The following is a 20,560-nucleotide window of genomic DNA, read 5'->3' as shown; positions in this document are numbered from 1 at the left end:
CATACAGTAATTGGATGTGACATAGGGTCATTCTCCTGTGGAAAAAGAAAAGTTTTTATATTCAATGTCTTACATGTGACATTTTGAGTTTTAATGTTATTTGAGAGCTGCTGCAAATTAAATAAGCATGTTGTAAGTTGGCTATTGTATTTTTTCCTTTCTTCACCAACAGTTAAGAATAACATTGTAGAATGTTCATAGCAAAAACAAGAAGACACAGGCTCCAATATCAAAACACTTTCACTAGCTGATGAGCTGTTGGTCTTCCATTTGAAATATTATTAACTTAGTGAGGATTTTCTTTATCCAATTACTGAAATTATGAACGTTAATTAGCTTGCAAGTGTACCACTGAAAGACCATGCAACCATGTAAGTTGCAGTTGTACATTTACTCATGTATCATGTACGGTATATTTGCAATAAGTTAAGTAAGCAGTGAGGAAGGTAGAGACAAACTACAGTGAAATTAATGTTATGCATGGGTGGGTTGGGGTTTTTACAAACTGAATAAGAATGCACATAAAAAACAGGTTTATTTTGTTACAACACATGCTTTCATGTTCTACTATATAAAATATTTTGTGCTTTATTGTACCTTTATATATATATATTTATTAGTGTTTTAGGATAATAAAGCTTGTAAATTTAACATTTTAAATTGTTTGTAGCTGTAAATTTGGTTTATTGATATTCTAAATAGCTGGAAGTAACGACAAAGTGGATACAACTTACGATGGTAAAAACGGGGTTCGATGTCTCCGTATTAGTCACGATGGTCGTCATTTAGCATCAGGTGATCGCTCAGGAAATGTGAGGTGAGCATTGATTAAACAATTACAGGCAGTAGTACAATAGTAAACATTGTGTTAGATTAATAAAATATACAATGTTATCCTAATTCACAGTAAGGTGATCATAAAGTCTTTTGTTTTAAATAGTAATAGTCGAAATTTCATAGTTGATAAATTTATAATGTAAATGCTGATTTTGCACTTGGTTACTGGAAAACTCATACAGAGAGTTCTAATTTGTTTTGATACAACTGTAAGTGTAAAAATTGGAATACTTAAGCATTGTTATTTCATTTTTTCAGAATCTGTGATCTTCACACAATGGAAGTATTGTATAAGATAGAGGCTCATGATTCTGAGGTGCTGTGTTTAGAATATTCCAAGCCTATTAATGGTGAGGAAATATCAGTGTTGTGATCTTTATATAATTACAGTTATATAAGAAAGAGTTGTCAGGATGCGTGTACTCACTTACAAATGGATAGGTAAATAAAAGTGAGAAAGATAAGATGATGCTAACCAAAGATACACTTTTCCACAACATTTTTCTTCTATTATGAGACATTGCTTTGGAGGATTTGATGTTGATAAAAATTGTGATTTTAGTAGGGAGTTAACTGTGGACATTGTACATTATGGTTTGATGTGGAGTATATCTTTCCCTATTCTTTTGTCTGTTGATTTGAGGACATCTCTATGTTATCTTTAGGTTAGAATAAATTTACATAAGTATTTGCTGTTAAGAAAAATATTAACCAACAGATGGTAGTGTTATTTTAATAAGATCTTTAGGTTATTGTTTTTACTTTAATTTTTAAGGATAATATGTATATAAACTTATTTGAAATCAGATACTTTTAAAATAAACATTGATTACTTTAAATGAGATCAGGCATCTAATGTTTATGTAATTGAATAAATCTCTTTCTAATTATTAGGGAGAAGATATTTGGCATCTGCTAGTAGAGACAGGTTGATTCACGTGTTTGATGTCAATCAAGATTATTCTTTCCAACAAACTCTGGACGACCACTCCTCTTCCATCACTGCAGTCAGGTTTGTCCAAAATACCAGTCAACTGCAAATGATTTCCTGTGGAGCAGATAAATCTATTATCTTTAGACGAGCTCAGTTTGTAAGTGCATATGTTGTTTTTGAAGTTTAGTATCTTAGAATATTTTGTATACTTTTAGTTCTAATTGTATTAATATTTATAGTATTTTGTGTTTGTTTTCTTTCAGTTACTTTTGATTTATGAGAAAATCAATAACAAGTGAGGTATACAGTAGCTGTAATCATTTTATTGCATAATATTTGATTGTTTTTGGAGGGGGGAGATATCAATTTGTTCTTTATGGGTTGTGTAATAATTTTAGAAAGGAATTATTATTGTTTTAATGAAATTTATTTTCTATTTTGAAAGAGTCCTCAGTTATCTTTCATGAGAGAACATCATGTGGTGGGTAGAACCACACTATATGACATGGAAGTAGACAGTGCCCAGAGGCACATATTGACAGCATGTCAAGATCGCAATATTCGTGTGTACAGTGTTAATAATGTTAAAAATACACGCAGCTTTCGTGGATCCCAGGGAGAGGATGGAACACTTATCAAGGTATATAAAACATGATACTTACTAAATAATTTATCAGACAGAACTGATTTTTATACAGAAAATTGTTTTATTTATTTATTTGGAGTAGAATTAACTGAAGTACATCACATACCTATATATATTGAAAAACATGACTTGAAACATTACATGACATGTTTCTCTAAATATAATTTTTACTATTCAGGTAAAGCACTGAGAGTTGGGATTTAGTTTATACCATATAGTGTCACACCTTACAAATAAAGTACTGTCACATTTAATATGAACTGTAGACAGTTAGATGAACTTTTTCATGGGTATCACAATAATGGAAACTAATACACATTTCAAAGTTTGTAGTTTTATACTTATGGAGTAATTTTTCACTTCTGAGATATTTATGAAATGTATTATCACACTTGTCAATAAACGAGTGAGAAATATCATTTCACTCGCTGGATATAGAACTTTACTTTTAACTAAATATTAATTAATGCATTTGTGACACCACAATAAATAACATTTACTCACTGGGTTCAAAAATGTAATTTCTGCTAATATTGTTAATATTTCTTAGAATTGTCATCTGTTACAGAGAGCCAAAAACAAGATTATAATAAAATAATTTTTTACTTAGTCAATAAGTGAGTCCATGTGACTTGGTTATTATAAAACATGTGCATTGTCAAGTGATGAAGTTTTCTCATTACAGCTTGTGTTAGACAGTACAGGCACTTATTTAGCCACCAGCTGTACTAACAAGAGCCTCTACATCTATGATTACTATAGTGGAGAATGTGTAGCATCCATGTTTGGCCACTCAGAACTTGTCACTGGGCTTAAGTTCACCAATGACGGAAACCACTTGATATCTGTATCAGGAGATGGGTAGGAAAACATTGTATGCCTGGTATATCTTTCCAAAACCCAACTTTTAAATGTTCCTCATTTATTTTTTACTTGAAATTAATGTAAGCCATAAACAATATTTAACATATAGATATTTTTTTCCCCAAATATATTTGAATGTGATTTTGTTGTTAACACTCTGTGAGAAGTGTATGTGGATCAAGACAAGTGATTATGTTAAATGAAACATAGTATGAATATAAATGTGTCAAGCAAATTATACATATTTGTGTTTTCAGATGCATTTTTGTGTGGAAACTTCCAGTTGAAGTAACACAGGCTATGTTATCTCGACAGACTCTCTCTGAAGCCACTTCTCTTCCAAGTGTTTGGCAAGATGGAAGGTTAGATAGTTGCAAAATTAACACAATGAAGAAATTTTGCATCATAAAAACTTACATATGTGTTGAGATGTTTATACAAGACTATTTATTAAAGATATTCTTTGAAACAATGAACTGGATTTCAAATATTAATCTATCCTAAAACAATTTAAGCATCAACTGTATTCCAAATAATTAGTTGTAATTTTTCCAATTAAAAACTGACTGGCCCATTTCTCTTTAACATCTACTTCTATCCAGTTTTTCTGGATACCAGGCCATGTTAGTATTCAGAGGAATGAACTCGCTGACACTGCAGCTAAATCCATCTGCTCTGGCACTATCACTGCTGTGTCTGTTCCATACACGGACAATGGTCCTGTATTTAAGGCTTAGCTCCATGCCAGCTGGCAGTCAACTTGGAGTGAACAACACAAAAACAAGCTTTTACAAATAAAACCCTATATTGGACTTTGGCCATCTTGCTTCTGTAAAAATCAGAAAGAGGAAGTTGTTCTCACCAGACTATGCACTGGTCACAGTTTTTAACTCATTGTTTTCTTTTATCTGGAACTGATGCACCAGTGTGTTGTCTGTGGAACACTCAGGCTACATTAAGCCACATTTTACTTTCTTGCCATCATTACTACTCTCAACGACGGCACCATTTTAAACATGTTCCGTCCCAAGGTTTGTGCATAATGTTAGACAGTGTTACTGGTGATGGTGACACTGTCCACCTTGGTAATGTTCTTAGTTTTTTTAAAGGCCATTGATATTTTTAATGCCACTTAAGTTTTTAATTTATACATTAGACATTTTTTAATGTGATTTCCTTTTAAGAATCATAGTCCATCAAGTTCAACTTGAAGTAGAATATGGTAAATAACTTGAAACCAGGTCTGGACAGGCCAACTTCGGATGACCAATGCTGCTGTTTGAAATACCTTTAGTCATCCTGATGAGTTATTATTAACATTTTTCTACAAGTCTTTTAAAACGTTTATTACTATACTATTTGAAAATAGCCATAATGTCAAATAACTCGGAACCAGGACTTCAGGTGACTGACAGTGGTTTTTGTACCTACCTGTTGGTCTTCTTGGCGAGTTACGATAATTACAATTATGGTACAGAAAGTCCTTTACAATTTGTATGACTGTAGTTTTTCTCTTAAAGTTGTAGACTAGATGTAAACATTGGTTTTATGCTATTTATATGTTGTTGTTTTTTTCAAACTTTGTTTTATTTTACCTTAATTTCCTTTTATAAATTTTACTAAATTTACTTAAATTTTAACTTCTTACTGGATGTTTTGTGCAGATAGCTGCTTTGTGCCATAAAACACTAAATCAACCAACCAACCCAATGAAAAAAATAATTACTTTTCAAATAATGATAAATATGAAGTATTGTCTACAATTACTAGAAATACCAGAGATATAAACTGTGTAGACAAAAAATAATGTCCCTGCTTGAAAATGTTGTTAATTTGTTATATCTTTCTATTAGATAACAGAAAAATATGTTTTTAGAAATTGCTTGACAAGAACTGTTCTAATATGATCTCAAATGCTAATTTTAATGCTGACTTTCAAATATACTTCAACTTTTTGTGATTTTTTATAACATTTTTTCAAAGTGTTGTGCACCTGCTGTAGTTTCTTGAATCTTATTTCAATTAGACTACATTATGATCAAACAAGTTTTGCAATTGAGAAGTCATTAAAAGATATCTTAGAAATAAGAAAATTGATGTTTGTAATGGCCAGTCAATCATCAGATATCAATCTAACTGAAAATTAATGGGCTGAGCTAAACCAATTAACAAAATATTGCAAGCCAAACATTGAAGGTGAACTTTTTGTTTCATTTTTACATTTGATTATTGCAGAAAAAACATGTTTGGTTATTTTGTAGACTAATTGGAATAAAAAATCTAAGAAACTACAGCACTTTTTATGAGAAAATATAACTAAAATTTTGAAAAGTTCATGTATTTATGAAAACTAGTATTAAAATTAGGATTTGAGATCATATTTGAACAAATCTCATTGAGCACATTTGAAAAGCATACAGTTTTGCATATGTTTCTGTTGTCTAATAAAAGATATAAAGTTTTCAAGGGGACCACTTTTTTTTTTTACCCCTTGTAAATCTAATGTACATACTTTTCTAAGGTTGAAGCTACTTAAAAATTTTAAACATAAGTGTAAATGTCTGTTTATAATTACATTTTATGATTTTAATTATTATTAATATATTTAGCTTAAGTACTTTCAGCATATATCTGATATGAATCTCATAATTTAATTTATTATTAACATTTGCTTTAGTGATATTTATATTTCTTCATGAACAGTTCTCTGGTTTATATTAGTTTAATAATATTGACCTAAATTTAACAAACTTGAAGTAGTAATAAAATTTCATGAGTATCAATGGTGTCAAGTATCAATTATATTAAATTATATTATATTAGTTTTTTTATAGTTTCTATCATTCTAATAATATAGTCTTAATTCTGACATATCTCTGCCAAACAACAGTATTGAGGTTGAGATTTTTTGTACTATATAACTTAAACTCTGCAGGAGTTATACTGGCTTTCAGTTTATTGCATTGGTATAAACTATGTTTGAGAATTTACTAGCAGTGTAAGCTTAAATCTGACAATATCATTTCTGTGATTGCACATATTTTGACCATGTATTAGTTTAATTCTGACTTGTATTTTTTTATTTAGGAGAAGTGCTGTTGCTATTACTAAACCATTACAGACTCTGGAGAAAGAAGCTGAAAAAACAGAGATGAATAACAACAGTTTATCTCCAGATGCACAAGAGAACAGTAAGGAAGGAAACACCCCAGGTTACAGGTTCAGCATGGGACAGCTACCTTTCTGGGCCAAGAAACAGGTATTATGCTGCAGAGTTATGTGAGAAACACATGGTTATCATTGATACAGTTATTTTTTTAAATTTAGATAGAGTCCAGTTGCTTCATGCACTTGTATTCATCATAAATTACTTAGTCACAAACCTCATTTTATTTGTATAGGGTTAAACAACTTCAAACAATAAAACATAATAAGCGTTAAACATCCTTAAACTTCAGTTTGATTGTTCTGTCAATATAATCATAATAGTTCCTAGATCAGCTGGCATCATTTGCTAGCTCACTGCATTAAAAGAACTTCTGCATTATTTTCTCTTTCATGAAAGTTAATGTAAATAGATAGTATTAATTGCAGTGTATCTGATAATATCTCATTTCATGCATATTGAAAGTCTGACATAAGAGTTCATGGTTTTGAATGTACAGCAAGAGTTTTATAAAACAAAAAGTAGCTGTCAAAACTTGAGTAAAATAACAAATAGGGGTTCTAATAACATTTGTTTATTACTTACGCAATATACAAAAGAATAAAAGGAACAGTGTGGCAGTTAGATTGTAAGAAACAAAATAATTTTAGGTTTCCAAAAATATGTTTGTAATTTTATTAGTTTTAGATGCTTTAAAATTCCAAAAGAAAAGTTCCGTTAATTGAATTCAATAGTTTTTGACACCACCCTTACCTCAAAGAAAAACAACTATTTTCCAATTACTTAAGTTAAAATCAAGCAATAACATATACAGAGACCAGTGGTTTGCATTTGTGTTCATATGTTTCATCTGTACAAGCTGAAAATATAGACATTTGTACTCTCTAAATAAATATTACAGTTGGGGAAGGCAGAAATCAAAACTAGATTAAGTAGTTTTTTTTTAACTTGATCCAGAATAAATTTTAACAGAATTTTTGTCAAAACAAGATTTTAAATTTAAAGTCTTTTAATTTGAGTTTCATATTCTAGGTGATTTTAAATAATATGTAAATTAATGGTGTTGTGTATATTTTATAAAATAATAGTGGGCTAGAAAAGGTTAAGTACTTTATGAAATAATAACACAAAGAAATGGTTTTAAGTGAATTATTGTGATCTTGTAGTGTTCCATCTATAAGCAAGACATTTTCAAATTTATATGAATAATATGTAGAAACTATGTGTATGGTGTTATGAGTTGCCTTTTATTCATCACTAGTTGTTGTGGTGAGTAGGAAGTGGCTCAAAACATCATGCATGTAAACTATTCTCTACCACTATAAGAAGCTTGCCAAAGTCTTGTGATTTTCCCTTGTCCTGAAAGAAGTCTAATACTGTGTGCAAATGTTGTATTGAATGATTGATTGTGCATATTATTAGTACATAGAAACTCTTAGTTACATCTTTTCTGACAGTACCCTAAAGCATGAGAGATTTTTACCTGGTGATTTCTATATTTAGACTTGAAATTGTATCAGTTAGAGGTGAAACATTGTGTAGTGTAATATTAATAGGTTAATTTTCAGTTACCCATTTGATGTGTTGCATAATTTATGAGCTCATAGTCTCACCTAAACAAATGTTATTTCTGAACATCATTATTACTTATTGGGTTACTAAATCAATTAAACCAAAGGCAACAGAGTAATATATACTTAAGCATTTGTTCCTTTGATCTAAAACTTTGAAATTATTTTAATAAAAGTTTTCATAAAACTAGATTTCATTCCTCTTTCTTTTAGCAGAGGATCAACTTTGTATGAAGTTGCTACTAGGAAAACATTAAAAATTTTTCTTCCTTTATAAAAATAAATGCAATTTTTCTTGAAGTTTACTATTAATTACATTATAAGAGTTTGTTATTTGGGTCCTAATTTTGTTCATATTTGTTTCATCAACTATGCAATTACTAGCTACATGTGAATCTTTTTTGTCCCTCTCTCATGTATCTTTGTTGTTTTTCTAGATGTTTGAAAACCTCAGTGACAACAACCGTACCACAGATCAACGAACACCCCCTCTACTCCAACCAAGAGGTCGCTGGGCACAGAGGTTGGATGGACAAGGACTGATTGTGAAATCATATCTCAATTCTGATTCAGTTATTCCTTTTCCAAATATTCCAAGTATGAATGTTTTGAAAGTTTGATAATGTTCAGAGAAACACTTTTCTAAAATAATCATAAAAAGATTAATTTATGATTATTTATTGTACTGTGTAATTTTCATTGTTCAGCTATATTTTTGTCAGTAGCAAATAATTTGTAAGGTTTAGGTGTTATTCATTTTGAAAATACCTGCATTTAGTATGAAACATTACCCAAAAGAAATTTAGTACAAAGAGTAATTTTTATTAAACATGTGTACAGAAAATTGGAGATCATTGGAATGTCCGTTAAAATATGTGAAAATAGTTTAAAATAATCTTTCACATTAAGATTTTTAAGGACAAAATGCTAATCACAGTTAGAATGTATACTAAAGATTTAGTTTTGTTTTTAAGGACAACTTGTATCAGTAATTATTGAATTTTCTGTGTCGCTAAGTAACATTTATATTTAAGAAGTGACAAAACAACTAAAATCGTTCTCATTTTATCTTTTCATTACACTTGTATTGGGAAATTAATCATTGTTTGTTCATAAATATAATCAATTGTTTAAAAAAACCACATTAAAAACTTATTTGCTCCATTGTTTGGACTGCCAGTGGAAATCTTTATCAAAAGTCAAACACCTTCAAGGTGTACTCCAGTAACTAACAATTGTAAAGTGTTATCTACTGTTTGTCTATAACAGCAAACTAATGCCTATATATTTGTAGAAGATGTGTCAGCCTACATCTGTGTTAGCTAGAAGTGGGCTTTATATAGCAGTATGTTACCCTTCAAAGAATATTTCACTTAAATCTTATTCAGTCTGTAATATTTTATAAGTTTATTAATCATATTGCCTTAATGAGTCCATTTTTGATAATGAGATATATGGTTTGTCACTTCCTCATATGGATATGTAATTTGTTACTTTCTATTACAAACAGCGAGTGTAAGGCAGTTATGTGTCACATTAATTTTTCTTGTAGCTGTTTGCATTACCTAATAATAATCTGTTGCGTGATGATGAGAAAACCCACTTGTAGAGAAAATTGTATATTTAAAAACGGCTGGTGTGGGTAGAGAAAGTACTAATAGAGGAGCGAACAAAGTTTCAATCTTTTTCAGTCATCGTCAGGTGAACCTGACTCATACCAACCATTTTTAAATATATAATAATCTAGTGCCTTGTTTTATCTGACTTATTTTTCACCATGTTTTTTGTTTTAGATCAGCAAGGAGATTCAAATTTATCTACTATTCAATTCAGACATCAAAAAGAATCTCTTATTCAGCAAAAAGAGGTAAACTATTTTATGCTCTTGCACTATTTTTTCCGTAACATATTGTATAAAATAATTTAGCCGTAACATTGTATTTGTTCTTATATAGTATATTTTATTAACAGAACTCAAATAGAAACAGTATTATAGTAAAATAAGATGAACTGGGTAATAATCTGGCTTCAGGGAATATTTTTTTAGCCAGAATATCCCTTTGTATTTGTTTTTATCATGAAATAAATATAACCTGGGTGACATGATATGAAAATAATTCATGGCTTTATACTGACTTTGACTTTATAATGTATTGTTATTAATAATAACATATATTGATGTTTGAATACAAACAATGCTTTAACAGACTTCATTTTGAAAATGACAAGTATTGACTAATCATCCACTTTTACAGATTCTTTCCAATTTCTGTGCTTTTTAAGAAAGTAAAAATCCTAGTTTTTCTAACTATTTGATTAGCAGGAAAGTAGTTATGAAGAATTTGAAATTTCTGAAGAAAGCATGCATGAAATCCAGACTGGCAACTACCAGAAACAGGTATAATTTCTTTTGTTAGTCGCATCTATTTTCATTAGTTTTAATTATTGAGTACATTTGGTAAAGTTCGAAAAGCAGGTTAGGAGAAAAAACAAACTGTGGTGAATCAATAAATATCTGATAGTACTGTTTTGGGGACACTGATGCGATTTTTGACAGTATAAAAAATTAATGTCTTTATTCTTTGTGTACCCATAAAAAAATTTTAGTAGTGTTACATCTGAGCCATGCCTTTATTGGCTCTCAACAGCAAATGTTAAGAAAACAAAGTGACATAGTGGCACAATTACTTTTATACGGTTTATTTAACAGGCACTTTTTTATTTTTATTTTAATATTGTTGATGACATTGTTATATTTTCCCATGGTGTGTTATTGTACAAAGAGCATGGCTACAGTGGCTTCAATAATTTCCAGAAATCTAACTTTAAAGAATTAAAGTTTGAATATCTATTTACTCCTACTTTTTATCTTAACTACCTTGAAATTCATTGTTATTTTTTTATTTATTTATTACATTGTATCATAATCTATTGATGGTGAAATTTTAGTTGTTAACTTGTATTGATATCTTTTATTGTGCTTTTATTTTTCTAGAAACTTAGATTAAAGTTTGAAATAATGATGTGTTTGACACAGATAACAGGGCGTACCACCTTGAGGCAAGGAAGAGAAACTCAACTTACTTCCCCATCAGGGGCAAAGAAAGACCCTAGAATACGTCACCCAACAGATTCAAGTAGTGCCAGTAGTCTGAAACTTGAGGACGTAGAAGCAGAGGATGAACGGTCTGACACAGAAATTACAGAAGCTAGCGAGGCTGTGTACTATCTTCCTTCCGGAGACAATTCAGAGATGGGAGAGAGGTAAAGATTATCTTGTTAACCATAGCATATGCTATCCATTTCAATCTTAATGAAATAATTACAACTTTTTAACTCCCAATTACACTATTATGATTGTAGCCTTCTAATTTTAGTTTGTTCAAATTTTGAGAGTTTGATCTACTTGTGATTCACTAAATTTGTTATGGGGTTAAAATGAAACTACAATGTCATCAAATCATTGGCTTTTAAAGTGTCTATACTTTTACAGTTGTATTAAACTAGAATCAAACACTTTAACACTGAACAAAATATCAGCCAGTAATTGTATTGATAATCAGCCAATTTAGAAGTTTGGACAGCCATATGAGGAAAGTCCATCTGTCCAAGAGTATGCATCTGATAAAGTACAAAAAAAAAATGAAAATATGTAGACACTGAAAGTCTAAAGTAAGTTTACTAATTGAACAATGTAAATGTGATTACAAGAGAAAATAAATCAACCATAACAATTGCAATATAAGAAGTTGCTTCTCTGCAATATTGAAACACAACCCCTGTACCATATAAACCACAACAGTCAGAAATTTCTTGTGATACAGAACCTTTGTCAAGCATGAGGCTTACAGTAATTTAAATGTGACTATTGCTGACTGGCTGTGCATTAAATCATCCAAAATAAGTGAAAATCATGCATTCTGTAAATCATTCCTATTTTGTTTTCAGATTAAGATTTGTTTTAGGCTGTATTAATATTTGACATTAGCAATGATTAGTGTATGAAAATCTAATCAGTCTGGTAATATAAAATTCAGAATCAGGGAAAGACCATAAAAATATTGAAAGATGAGATTTAGAATAATAATACAAAGTTTAAAAGATGTGTTTAGATTCTCTAAAAGTTCTGTAATTTAGAATGTTTGTATAGAATCAATAGATTGTTGTTATTGAAAACGGAGAAGTAACACTGGTTTGTGTATTACTAGGTCTTTTCATATCAATACTACGACTGAAGAAGACCTTCGGGAAAGTAGGAGGAAGCAACGAGGTTCTTCAAAACTAGAAAGACTTAGAGATATTCCTGTTGCCTCAGGTTAATGGTTAAATTTTTCTAGACTTTAAACAGCATCATCATTGTTTAGATTACATATGTTGTTTAATAATTAAAATCATGGTGCTGATAACTGTGCTAATTATGTTGCACTATGCTTTTACATTTAGTTTTGTAACCATATGTTATTACTATTGTTTTTCAATATTCATATTTGTACATGTTGTTGTTGTTACTTACTCCGTGATATATTCTTAGTTTTCCCTCTATTTGAAATATTTGTGGGATTTTTATAGTTGTGCTTTACTACAATAACTATGTAAAGGCAGTATTAAAAAATACATAAGAAATATTTGAAGATAAGCAAGTAAATTATAAAACAAGTCTGGTAATAAGCTGTTTATTAGAACTTTTATAAGCTGTGCAAGAAAATAATATAATTATTTCACTTTGATAAAGTTACAGCCAGTTTATTTACCACTCTTGGATTATATGTAACTATAAACAGATATTTATTTTTATTATTGAAGTATTACTGTAATTCTAAACACTTCTCTCTTCTGTGTAGCAATGTTCTTTGTTGATCAAGTCCTACATCACATTAAACTTAAGCCTAACTCTTTCAGATTACAATGAACTCAACAGTGATGATGAAGACCCAGCAACTCCAGTTGAGGAGAACCGATCCATTCTTCACTCCTTAAGCTTTAGCACTGAAAATCTAGAGAGGTTGGGAAAGAGAGAAAAATTCATGAAGAGCAATTATGAAAGCCTGGAGAAGGGTCCCGTTGATAGCCAGATTAAAAAAGTAACAGACAATAATATAGGGTACATGCCTCGACATAGTATATCAGCCAAGTTTTTGGCACGCTCACTGCAGACAGCATCTGTTCGGTAATTTACACATTATACATTCAGCAAAACAAATATTGATGCTATGTATTCTGTTAGCTGTGAAATAATTTACTACACATGAATCATTTGAAACTAATGACTAAATTAGTTATAGAACATTGTTTTTATGTTGTTACTGTTTGAAATAGTTTTATGGTATTGTTCTAAAAATAACAATTATAGGAGTAACAGCAATATTAATATTGAACATTCTGCTGGTGAATTGGGATTTTTTTAAATTAAATTATGTAAACTGTTAAAATGTAAATATTTGTACTTAATTTTTATCAATACGTAGCTCAATCTCTCTGGTCATATTTTGTTCCATATGAATAATAGTTATGAAATTTCTAAACTGAGTGTAATAGTTGGTATTCTGAAGATTTATGAATAGATAAAAATTTATTCTATAGATGACTTATGGAAAAGTTCTCTTGATGAGCAAACCATAGGGAAATATGGGAAGCAACTGTCTAGTTTAGAGTGACACCTGTAGAGAAAGGCATAGAGGCTAATCTATAAATGCAACTTTGGTAGAGTGGAAGTTAATCTGGAAATGAAAGATCTTCTAGATATCATCTTTTTTATCTGAGTCATTTTTGTATATTAGTCAGTTAAGAATCTCTCCAAGTGTCACTCTGAACTAGGCAGATTCTGCCCGTTTTACCTCTGTTCATCAGATTAAAACAAAAACAAATAGGACATTAAATGTATTCTTCTCTGTTGTTGTGTAAGTTGCTGCTAATGATGTTATCAAAACTGTTTCTTTTGTGACAGAACAAGATAAATTCTGTATTTGTTTGGAAATAAACTCCCAAATATTGAATTATTCAAATTTTTTATGTATACATATCAATACATGTCTAAAGTAAACATTAATAAAATATAATTGATGTTTATAGACCAACAAGTTCTGAAACAGAAAAGGAAAAGGGTTCAGATAATCAGGTAATACACTTGACAATGTATTGTGATTCTTTTGTTGAGTGAGAGGTCTTTTTCTAATGCTATGCTTTCTCCAAGTATCAGTTAAGGTTGATATTAGTAGAAAAGAAAAGATTCATTCAGGATCCATTAAAGATTGACATATTAAGTAAAAAGTAAGCTTTTGACCATAAAGTATTTTCGATGTTATGTTCCAACCACTGGAAAAGGTTTGTGATGTTACATTCCACCCATTAGTTAGGGTGCTTACAAATGATTTAGGTATTTTGTGACTAAAGTGTTAACCATTAGACAGTTATCTTGAGTTTGGATTTCATTTTGATGCAAGAAGAGAACAATCAAAGTACAAACAATTGACTTACTTTTTCATGAAGAAATATTTATGAACACAACCACGTAATAGTTTATAAGCTCATCCCCAAAATTGTAGTACTGTAGTAAAATTATTATGAAGAATTCTTAGAGCTACATAATTAATTAATATAATTAATCATATTAATGTCATAAAAATAAGATACCTGGCAACTATCCAGTAATTGAAAGAAGAAGAAAAAAGTCTAATGTTTCCAGTTATTACTGTTTTTGATTATTTGATGATTAAATTGATTAATTCATGCAAATTATCAACTAATAATATAAATATTGCCATTATGATTTTTCATTATCATTTTTGAATAAATCAACTTTGTTCAGCTCATGAAAATAATCAACTACTGGAACTTAGGGTTATTACAATTATCACATTATTTGCTGCTATCAAGCACAAAACCACACGATGTGCTATCTGTACTTTTCCAACCAGCATTACTGTTTATGTTTTGAGCCATCTCACATGAGAATAATTTATTAGTTAAATGTTACTGATTAATGAGCCCAACAATTAAATCAATTAGCAAATTCCACTAATTGTTAGCTCTTTAAATAATTCATTTTCTTCAAGTGCAGGAAGGTTGTGATGGCTGAACAACTTAATAAAAATTAAAACCTAACCAGAAGGCAATAATGCATTTTAACTACAACAGTATGAAGTGAGTAATATTAAATGAGATATAAAAATTGCAGATGCCTTTCATTGAAAACACTCGTTTTAAAAAAAATGCATGTTATAAATAACTTTGTATCCGTCTTCAGTTTTGTATCATGCTGTTACAACCTACTTATCCTAAATTATGACTTAGTGGTAATCGCTTCAGAACATGCAAAACATATTACTTAATCAAATATGCACAACTGATTCATGACCTTTCTCAGATTTACTTTTATAATTGCCCTACCCCCAGTGGCACAGCAGTATGTGTGCCTACTTACAATGCCAGAAACTGGATTTCGAAACCTGTGGTAAGCAGAGCACAAATAGCTTCTGTAGCTTTAACTACAAAGAAATTTAATTAGACATCTTTACTGTCAATGTGTGTCAATAAAATTGGTATCAAAATGTTGTTTGTAAGTTTTACGTTTTCAAAAGGAACTATTAACATTTTTCTATCTCTTGTGTCACATGATACTTGTGCTCTGAATTCTCCCATAAAGATTTTATATTATCTTTCCTCATATGGCTTTCAGACTAATCAATTAATTATAAACACATACTATACATAAAGAAAAGTAAGAATATAAGTTCTGAACCTCGTACCTTCTAGATTTACTGACAGATCAATAAATATGTCAAACTTACCACATAAGCCCTTTCCATATTTACATAGCTTTAAAAGCTATTGTTTACCCATGTTTCATAATCTGATGCACACATTTATAACTAACAAAAAGGACATTTTCTCCTTTAGAAACGTTATTTTTAGTATACATATACATACAGTTGGCCTTAAGTTTTTTGCCTGTGGTATTGGTGGTTCTGCTCCAAGAAGCAAACAAAATTTTTAACCTATTTGTCACTTAGTTGGAAAGTCAGTTAAATCATAGTAATACGAAACATCCTCTTCTAGTGGTTAATATTTTTCTTTTGTTTTTGAGATGCATGTTTGGAAGCTACGTTATTTTTTATTTGAAGAACTAATTTAAAAAGAGGCCTAGCTGTGTTACATTTGTTCTTGGTATTTTATAATAGATGATTGAAAGACTTCTACTGTGATTTTAATGCTTTTGATAGAAAATGGTGGTACAAATACTTCAGTAAAACTATAAAATAAACCATATGCAGCCTTTTTGTAACATCACATGCCTGTTGTAAACAGAAAATCAGAACTTGCAATAAAATATTTTTACTAATGATGTGCCTGACAATTTACGAAACCTTTACTGAGCCAGTTTAAGTGAAAGATAATTTTCATGTTAAGAATTAAAAATTCCATATTTGCTGAAACATAATGCACAGTTTTTTCCTTCAAATACCTCCCAAAACATTGACTGTTTATTATATTTGGGCATATTCAGTTTTGTTACGTATTTTACTGGAAGCTACCATCAAATATTATTAAAGGTTTTCAGAAATGTTGAATATCTAATAGAGTAGAAGGGACAGGTAGTGACATCTGTGGGAACCAGAAGAGGATGAAGCAAAGGGTTAAGAAAACATATTTATTAAATGTAATTAATATGACAGTAGCCACAGTTCTAGCAAGGGAGAAGATTAGAGTGAGATAAATGATTAGTGTATTTACAACATATCTTTTTTATGAAATATTTGTTAAAAAAAAGTGTTTAATACACCTGTGTAGTTGTTTACTGTATTTATAAACCATTCAATACATTTTGTACATTGCTCCCTGCTAGTACAGCAGTAAGTCTGTGGATCTATGGATTTACAACTCTAAAATCAGAGGTTCGATTCCCTTCAGTGGGTTCAGCAGATAGCCCGATGTGGCTTTGCTATAAAGAAAACAACACATTTAGTACAACTGATGTGTAAAAGAAACAAATTTTCTTCAATTTAATCTTTCAAAATTGGAGCACATTATATTTGAACAAATACATTATCTTCATCTTACAGTTTTATTATATCACTTGGACAACTTCTGAATCCTCCTAAATGAATGTGAAAATTTCTTTTTGGTGAACTTTGTATTCTGTATGTTTCTTTCTGTACTCTAACACAGTGAAATTAAAAATATGAAATAAAGTAACCAATACTTTTTTCTTCTTTCAATGCATCATTTTGCAAGATTTACAGCTTTATTACATTGAAACAATTTAAGTTGTTTCAATTAATAAAGTTTTAAATGCTACAAAGTGTGACAAATTTTCAAAATAGGTGTTTTCTTTGTGCTTTTGTTCTACTATGCTAGTAAAAACTTGAGATCAGTGTTAGGAAGTTTTGTACTACTGTTGTAATATTGCTATAACAAATATGATTTTAGCATTGACTGACTTGTAATGTTTAATTTTTAAGGTGATGATTTAAATGTTGAAACTAATCCAAAACATTAATTATCTTTTGTTTGCAACAGAAAGCAGATAGTAAGCCAAATAAGAGGGAGGAGCTGACCAGAGCTCTCAATGAGGCCCGAAAGAAGTTAGAAACAGTAGGTTCACTTGTGCCTATTCCAAAAGCTAATTTTGTATCCATAAGTTTAAAACTTGTATTTCTTTTTAGAAGTACCAATGACAGACATAATTTAGAATAAAGTAAAATAATTCATTGTAGAAGGTAACTTTAATTTTCTGGTTATTTAGTGTTTTCTTTTAGAATACAGTCATGTGTTATTAAAGAAACTAATTTTTTTTGTAGCTTGGTTGGAAAGGTGGTTTGAGCAATAGTAAAAGTATGGGAGATCTTTATAATGTCACTGACAGTGAAACAACTGAAAAACCAAAAACAGGTAAGTAAAGCTTCCTGTATATATTTGTTAAAATTTAAAAAAACATATATTATTATGAAGGAGACAACAGAACTGAAAATAGAAAGTTTAATTGTATTAGCTGGTTTTAATCCTTATAGGAAATTCATGTTCTGTAAGTAGTGGCTGTTATTTGATATGTCAGTTACATATGTCTTAAAGTTTAATATAAATATTTATTACTTATTACTCCAGTATGAAACAAGTGACACTTTTGGTGATACCAGTTACTTTGTTTACATTTGTATAAAAATTCAGTTGTCTCATTGTAGAGTGTATCAGTAAACGAAGGATGTTGTGATCATCTATTTTTTATTTACTATATGTGGTAAATACTTAAAACTGATGTGTGTCAATTTTACAACTACATCAAGTGTTTAGAATGTATTTTAAACTAATAGCTAACACTGAAATTCTCATTGTTTAAATAATTGGACCCTGATCTTTACTGAGAAAACTGACTCAGACTCTTAAGAAAATATGAATTACATGAGCTAGTGTTTAGTAGGAACCCAGCAACAAAATAGTTCATCTTAATATCTGAGTCATGGATTTCAACACCTAAGCTAGCAAATCATGGTTTGTTTGCTAGTATGTAATGCTTACTGTCAATGCCAAAATTATAGTTAATATTATTGAAACTTTGATCACATATAATTTTTCTTATATTTTAGAATCTTCTGTTGAAAACTCAATTCGCAGGACTGCTTCAATCAGTGACTTAAGCACCCCAAGTTCAACATGCCGAAGACTTCTTCCTACTACACCTACATGTAAAACCTTAGCAGGTATTTCTTATACTTTCAGTGAAGAAAAAGGGATAGATGTGTCAAGAAACTATTTCTGGTTAAAGCTGGATTATATAATCTTGGGACAAAAAAAAATCTGAATGTTTTGAAATTGTAAATACATTGTATTGAAACTGGTTTTATATAAATTGCAAGAACTAGTAATCTGATAAAAACCTAGAAGTTTCTATCAATTACAAATTATATTGTATAGTCTAAAAACAATTTCCTTTGGTATGCTATAGTGACTTACATTAAAAATATTTGGATGTTGACGATGAAATTCTGTCTTGAAATTACATTACAATTAAAACCTCAAACATGAAATTATAGTAAACAAAATCTTATTAATTTTCATTACTTTTAAGCAGAAAGATATTGATGTTATTAATTTCTGTAGCTTGACACTTCCAAACTTAGCTCTTGAAATAGCTGTTAATCTCCAAAAAAGTTTAAAGCTAGGGTGCTATTCTTTATTGTTGTAACTGTCCTGGTATTGCACAGAAATGTATCCTCTGGGTGGTGATATGAATTTTATTACCAAAGTTAGACTAATATGTTTCACGTTTTGTGTCTACCTATGATCATTTTATTCTTTAACTAGTCCATTTAAAACCTAGTCTGTAGTATCTTCACTTATTACTACTTTTGGTATTGTTTTAAATAAATAGTAATGGTATTATTTATAATAGGCAACAAAATTAGAATTGTGTACATCCAAACATTTATGGTTCCATTTCACCCACGAGCTAATTATGTGGTGCTGAAGTGAGCTGGTTTCTTTTATAAAGTTATAGTACAATACTGTATAGAAGTACTATGTGTTTTTTTCTGTATTTTAATTACATATTTTAGTGTGTATGTATCTTTGGTGACTTTCTTCATATTACAATCCTGTCTCCACTAGGGTCCCAGTCCTCTACAGCTCCTCTATGGGCTCAAGCTAAGACACAGCTTGATGACCAAACTTCAAGTGAGATGCTTACACCCTGGAACAATATGTCTCGCAGTGCTAGTATGAGCTCCCTTCAACCCAGAGATGATAAAGGACCTTCCTCTGGTTCAATTCTTTTGAAAGTTCCATCAATTCACACTTTAGCCAAGGTGCCCGGAACTCCTCGTCGCACAGGTCTGGGAGCTTCTCCATTGTCCAAAGCTCCGTCAACTTCAAGTGTGAGTGCTTTAGGAAGGCCTGGAACAATTTTGTCAACACCACGAAGATTGTCTCTTCGTAGTTTGGAACCTTTAAAACTTCCTCCTGATTCTTCTTCATCTGACAGTTCTCCTACAGAGCCTCAGTCTTCTCACCCTGTTGGAAGAGTTGTCTCTATGGGGAGAGAGAGAGGCCTCAGTACAACAGAATTTGGTAAAGGAAAAGGATATTCTAATGACCCCAACAAATTTTTACATAACACACTCACCTCACGAAAACTTCTAACTTCTAATGACCCCTCCAGGTCAAAGAGTGAACGAGACCTCAGTCGGCTGGGAAAAGACAGTGGTTATGATACCAGTAGTAGTACACAAGCAAAGGTTGAACCGATGATGTCTGTGTTACCTAAAGTGAATGATGATGACAGTGTAAATATTAACAAAATCTCTTCAGAAGAAATGTCTTCACTGAGCATGGAGAAAGGTTCAATCACCCTATTTACCAAACCATCATCAGTACCATGTAAGTTTGGCCACTCTTTTGTAGATATTAATTTAATATTTATTTCATAATAAATGTGTTCTTCTGCAATTAATAAGGTAAAAAATATTTCTTCTAACCACATACCCTTATGTAATGAATTTTCCTTTTTCTAAAAGAAAAAACATTGTTTAAACTGTTAATTTCTTTGCTTC

At 30.4% G+C, this 20,560-nt stretch overlaps 1 protein-coding gene across 16 annotated transcripts in view; it reads left to right on the top strand.

Moving 5' to 3' along the window:
* Positions 1–20,560, top strand: part of LOC143226863 (mitogen-activated protein kinase-binding protein 1-like) — a 120,365-nt gene that overhangs the window by 97,122 nt on the left and 2,683 nt on the right. For 12 of the 16 annotated variants that reach the window (XM_076458427.1, XM_076458433.1, XM_076458423.1 and 9 more), the window contains 18 exons: positions 703–817; positions 1,096–1,187; positions 1,732–1,928; positions 2,217–2,411; positions 3,103–3,278; positions 3,539–3,643; positions 6,369–6,540; positions 8,456–8,615; positions 9,812–9,885; positions 10,339–10,416; positions 11,056–11,282; positions 12,227–12,333; positions 12,918–13,185; positions 14,088–14,133; positions 17,535–17,609; positions 17,816–17,906; positions 18,599–18,712; positions 19,620–20,387. In XM_076458427.1, coding sequence (XP_076314542.1) covers positions 703–817; positions 1,096–1,187; positions 1,732–1,928; positions 2,217–2,411; positions 3,103–3,278; positions 3,539–3,643; positions 6,369–6,540; positions 8,456–8,615; positions 9,812–9,885; positions 10,339–10,416; positions 11,056–11,282; positions 12,227–12,333; positions 12,918–13,185; positions 14,088–14,133; positions 17,535–17,609; positions 17,816–17,906; positions 18,599–18,712; positions 19,620–20,387 — 3,060 coding nt within the window. The remainder of the gene's footprint in view (positions 1–702; positions 818–1,095; positions 1,188–1,731; positions 1,929–2,216; positions 2,412–3,102; positions 3,279–3,538; positions 3,644–6,368; positions 6,541–8,455; positions 8,616–9,811; positions 9,886–10,338; positions 10,417–11,055; positions 11,283–12,226; positions 12,334–12,917; positions 13,186–14,087; positions 14,134–17,534; positions 17,610–17,815; positions 17,907–18,598; positions 18,713–19,619; positions 20,388–20,560) is intronic. The other 4 variants (XM_076458475.1, XM_076458484.1, XM_076458384.1 and 1 more) reach the window with 2 other exon arrangements.

The sequence above is a fragment of the Tachypleus tridentatus genome, chromosome 1 (assembly GCF_004210375.1).
Source record: "Tachypleus tridentatus isolate NWPU-2018 chromosome 1, ASM421037v1, whole genome shotgun sequence".
Classification (NCBI taxonomy): domain Eukaryota; kingdom Metazoa; phylum Arthropoda; class Merostomata; order Xiphosura; family Limulidae; genus Tachypleus; species Tachypleus tridentatus.
This window is presented reverse-complemented; position numbering and strand designations above follow the sequence as displayed.